This window comes from Tupaia chinensis, unplaced genomic scaffold (assembly GCF_000334495.1).
Source record: "Tupaia chinensis unplaced genomic scaffold, TupChi_1.0 Scaffold000438_1, whole genome shotgun sequence".
NCBI classification, from domain to species: domain Eukaryota; kingdom Metazoa; phylum Chordata; class Mammalia; order Scandentia; family Tupaiidae; genus Tupaia; species Tupaia belangeri.
This window is the reverse complement of record NW_006159943.1, coordinates 272,831-277,873: the sequence shown is the minus strand read 5'-3', so window position 1 is coordinate 277,873 and position 5,043 is coordinate 272,831. Positions and strand designations below refer to the sequence as shown.

The following is a 5,043-nucleotide window of genomic DNA, read 5'->3' as shown; positions in this document are numbered from 1 at the left end:
TCCCTAGAGCTGATTTTTTTTTTTTTTTTTTGGCTATAGGGCACATATGCAAACACACAGAGAGAGGGTAGGAAGCACCCACTAGGGGAGAAGGCCACACCACAATCCCTTCTCTTCCATTCTCTTTTAGGGATTTTGGACATGCATGCATATGTGTCCAGGATGATTTTCTTTTCTGTTCTTTTCTTTTCTTTTTGTTTATTTTCTTCTCTTTCTTTTCTTCTTCTTTTTCTTTTTTTAATAAAAATAATTATTAGGGCCAGCAGGTGGCGAGGTGATTAAGGGCACTGGACTCATGGCTGACTGCGGTTTGAGCCCTGGACCTGGTAGCTTTCTTTCTCACTTTCCTTCTCTCTCTCTTTCTCTCTCTGTCTCTCACTTTGTCTAGTAAAAAATAACAATAAAGTTAAATAAAATAATTCAATAAAATAATTATTTAATATAATATAATTAATTAATTAATTAATTATTTGGGGGGAGGTTTTTGCTATAGGGCACGTGTACTCGCCAGACAGACAGAGAGAGAGAGAGAGACAGAAAGCGAGAAATCACCCCCCAGGGGGTATGGCCATGCCGCAATCCCTTCTCCTCCGTTCTCCTCTCAGGATCTTGGGCACGCACGCATACGCGTCCAGCGTGAGTTTTAAGCCACCGGGTCTGGGATGCGAACCACGGTCGACTACATGGGAGTCCAGTGACATAGCCATTACGCTAATTGCTGGTCCCTTAATTTATTATTTTTTCGTTTGACCAGAGAGAGAAAGGGAAAGTGAAAAAACAAGTCATAGATCTAGGACTCTAACTGCGGTCAGCCATGTGGGAGTCCAGCACCTTAACCACCAAACCATCTGCTGGCCCCCCATCCAGTGTGATTTTCCATGGTCCAGGCCTTGAACCATGAAATTGGCCATGTAGAACCCAGCCACCTTAACCTCATGCCACCTATTGTCCTAAGATATATATTTTTTCTTTTAAAAAAAATAATACTCACTTACTTTGGGACCAGCAGCTGGCATAATGGTTTCATTGTTGGACTCCCATGTAGTTGATGGTGGTTCGAGTCCTAGACCAGTCCTGGACCCAGTGACTTCAAACTCACGTTGGGCACGTGTGCATATGTGCCTAAAATCCCAAGAGGAGAATGGAGGAGAAGGGATTGTGGCATGGTCATCCACCCTGGGGGGGTGATTTCTTGCTTTCTCTCTATCTGTCTCTTTCTGTCTCTGTGGCAAGCACACATGCCCTCCACTGCAGTTCGAGTCCCAAACCTGGCGGCTTACTGTCTTACTTTCTCTCTCTCTCTTTCACTATGCCCTTCTCTGGTCAAATTAAAATAGTCTTTTTAAAAAATATTATTTCATTGAACTTTAATTAACTAATTAATTAATTTTAATTTGACCAGAGTGGAACAGAGTGAGAGAGAGCGAGAGAGATAGAAAACAAGAAAGCAAGCCACTGGGTCCAGGACTTGAACTGTGGTCTGCCTTGTGGGAGTCCCAGGCCCTTAACCACTATGCAACTTGCTGGCCCCAATAAAATAATTCCTAAAAAAAAAATGTTTAGGGGACAGCAGGTGGTGTAGTGGTTAAAATGCTGGACTCCCACGTGGTTGACTGTGGTTTGATTCCAGACCCGGTGGCTTGAAACTCACACCGGGTATGTGCCCAAAATCCTGAGAGGAGAATGGAGGAGAGAAGGGATTGTAGTGTGGCCATCCTCCTTGGAGGGTGATTTCTCACTTTCTGGCTCTGTCTCTGCTGTGAGTGCATGCATCCTATAGTAAAAATTTCTCCATAAAAAGAAAAAAAGTTAATTTTTTCTGTGAGCAAGAACAGAGACCTAGGGGAACCAGCAGTTAGCGTAATGGCTATGTCGCTGGACTCCCACGTAGTCAACTGCGGTTCGCGTCCCGGACCCGGTGGCTTAAAAACTCATGCCGGGCACATGTGCGTGCGTGCCCAAGATCCCGAGAGGAGAATGGAGGAGAAGGGATTGCGGCGTGACCATCCCCCCTGGGGGGTGATTTCTCGCTTTCTATCTCTCTGTCTCTCTCTGTCTGTCTGGCGAGAGCACGTGCCCTATAGCGAAAACCTCTCAAAAAAAAAAAAAAAAAAAAGAACAGAGACCTAGCACCCCTGACAGGATCTTGATGTGACGATCCACCCCCAGCTTTGGCCAGCCCCAGATCACGGGCGCATACGTGCCCGGGTGAGTGTGAGAGGTCTCCAGTGTGAGCGGGCAGTCTTCCCACGTGGGTCTGCCTTGGTTTGATGTGTGCTCCGCCGTCCAGCCCCTGAGCTATTTTCCATATTAAGAAAGTCTGGACTTGAAGTGCAGCAGTCTAAGGCGTTTTCCAGAGCAGGATAACTTCCCAGCTCCTTCAAGCAGACGTCCCAGGGGTGGGTAGGGCAGGGGTGTGAGGCCTGGATTTGGAGAAAGGCCTGGCTGTGGGGGAGACTAGGTGCATGCGAGGAGGGACAAAGCCCGATTCTCATGTGAGGACTCTTGACATGCTTCTAGGGCCAGGGCTCCTGTCATCCATCGGCTGGCCGTCTGAACGCCTCGGCCACTGGCATGCTTTCCAAGTCTGTATCCATGAGTGGCATCAACTGCCTCCTGGACTGCGCGGATCCAAACGGTGAGCGAAAGTCGGGAGCAAAGCGGGCCTGCCACCACTTCTAGAGCCAGCCGCGCAGGCCCAGGTGTCCTGGGCCTACGTTGTGAAACCACACACTCTTGGAGCTCCAAAGTGCCTTATCCAAACAAGAGATCTGAATCTCTTTGGCCCTGTGAGACCCTGCTCCCACAGAAGGCTGGAGCAGGTCACAGTGAGGCGCTCCAGACAGCCCTGTCGCCAGAGCTGGAGGAATTACTGCACTCTGCCTTGTCAAGATGGAGTATTAGGAGCTCAGTGTGAAACCTCGGCTCTCCCCATTCACCAGAAACACAGCTGAAACGTGGGCCCCAGCCCCCTTCTGCACAAACCCTGGGCTCTATTCCCAAGGTTTCTAAGGTCTGAGCCCAGCTCCACTCAGACCCCGCCCTCTGTCCCTGCTCCCCAGCGCCCGCCCTCAGGAATGGCGTCACATGCACCTGCAGCTTGGGAACCTGATCCAGGTGCAGGGGGTGGAGGGACGCAGCCCTGAGTGCCTTTGTCTGGCCTTAGCTGGACACTTCTTGTCTCCTTTTGCATTGGCAGGGAATTTATCCCGGTCCTCTGCCATCGATCTCCGCAAAAGGTGAGTTTGGAGGACTCAGAGCCCTTCAAAGGCCTAGATGGGGGAGGGCCATGGATTCTGTAGCCCCAAGGATCTCTCTGCTTCCCGAAACATCACCCTCCTTAGTGTTTCTGACCATGGACCTCTAAATAGACTTCCCCCAAAAGGCACCCAATCTGCCTCTTCTCGTTGGCGAGGTAGGGCTCACAAGGTTCCTGGTAGCCCCAGGAGATGGAGGAGAAACCAGAGAAAGAAAGCGTGTCCAGACCCCAGGGTGTCAGATGAGTAAGAGAGTGGGAGTCGCTTGCTATCGTGAATTGAGCCCGTGAATTGAGCCCGCAGAATGGCTGTCAGTCTCAGAGGGAGACAGTGACCGAGGATCACGGAGCAGCTTTGGACAGTTCAGATCATTGACCACGGAGAGCCAGACAGGGCCAGAGAGCTCTGTGGGAGAGGGCAGGGCCCTAAGGCACTGTTCAGGAGGCAGGAGGAGGCCTGGCGATTTCAATAACTATGTAAATAAGCATGCAAAAACAGCACCTGTTTATTTGGCTCCTCCGCTGAAGCCTGATTCCAGTGGGTCAGCCCTCCTAGACATTGTGGGTGTGTGAGCAAGTCATGGGCCCTTTAAGATAGCAGACTCTGACTTCTGGTCCTGAAAATCTCTAGCTGACACATCCTTCTGGCTCTGGGTTTGGGATTAGCTCATGGGATGGGGCTGATGAAATCCCAGGAAATTCAGTCCTTACTGGCTTGAGGCCCAGAGGCCCTTTCCAAACAGCAGAGAGGGTCGTACACAGCGCTCTTGTTCTGAGAGGGGAACATGCCCCCCGGGAGAACCCCCACCCCATCCCACTTCCGCTGCTGGGGAGCAGCCTAAAGGAGGAGATGGGGCCTCCCAGACTGCGCCTGGATTAGGTAAGGAAGGAGGAGACTGCTTTTGTCTGGGAGGAGCCTGGAGTTCTCATAAATAGAGGGGCCTGGGAGCTGAAGTGCCCACATCCAGGAAGCCCGAGGAGGTCAGGGCGTCTTTCTCTCTCACTTTTCTCGAAGTGTCCTCTCTAATCTCCACTCTCTCTGCTGGGTAGGGCACCTGGGGCCACAGCTCTGGCAGCATCTGTCTTTTCCGGCTCCACTGGTCTCTCTTCACCTCTGCCTTTTCTCTCTGCAGCTGTAGCCAGCTGGAAGGGGGCTCAGGCACCTGGGCAGGCTCCTCCCTGCGACGGACCTTCAGCTTCCTCTTGGGCATGACCGGGAAGGCCAAGGTAAGAGTCCTCTGGGGAAACAGGACGCCTGGGACCCGCCGCCTCCCCAGTCCCCTTCCTCCAGTCCTGCCTCTGCCCCCTCCCCAGCTCTCCCTGTTAGACTCAGGGCAGTGGTCCAGACTTGAAGGGAACACGTGCTTTGTCTCCCAGCTCCATCCCTGCAACCCGGCAAATCACCTTTTCTCTGCTCTCCCCAGGGGCCCCTGGCTTAGCAACCAGCTGTGGGCAGCTGGAAGAGGAAAAGGGCCAGGAGCCTCAGAAGCTGAGGCATGGCCTGCCCCTCCCTCTTTTCTAGGCCTCACGTGGCTAAGAGGTGGGCAGCAGAAATTGTAACCATTGGACATGATAATAATTACAGCAATACTTTTGACTTCTTCATAGAGCGTTAGGGTTTGCAAGATACTTTTATACTCATAATTTTACAGGTGGACATGGCAACTGAAGGGGTTGAAATTAGACCATAGGCAGAGCGGAAGCCAGGAAAGCGTGTGATTATTGAAGCACAGCTGCACACCCGACGAGTGTGGTGTGTGCTGTTCCGATCCCAGGAATGGAAGGCC

General features: G+C 51.5%; 1 protein-coding gene across 1 annotated transcript in view; it reads left to right on the top strand.

Moving 5' to 3' along the window:
• Positions 1-5,043, top strand: part of ARHGEF2 (Rho/Rac guanine nucleotide exchange factor 2) — a gene marked incomplete in the record, with an annotated part of 107,371 nt that overhangs the window by 56,898 nt on the left and 45,430 nt on the right. The window contains 3 exon segments of the mRNA XM_027774480.1: positions 2,521-2,638; positions 3,200-3,239; positions 4,390-4,483. Of these exon segments, the coding sequence (XP_027630281.1) occupies positions 2,521-2,638; positions 3,200-3,239; positions 4,390-4,483 (252 nt within the window).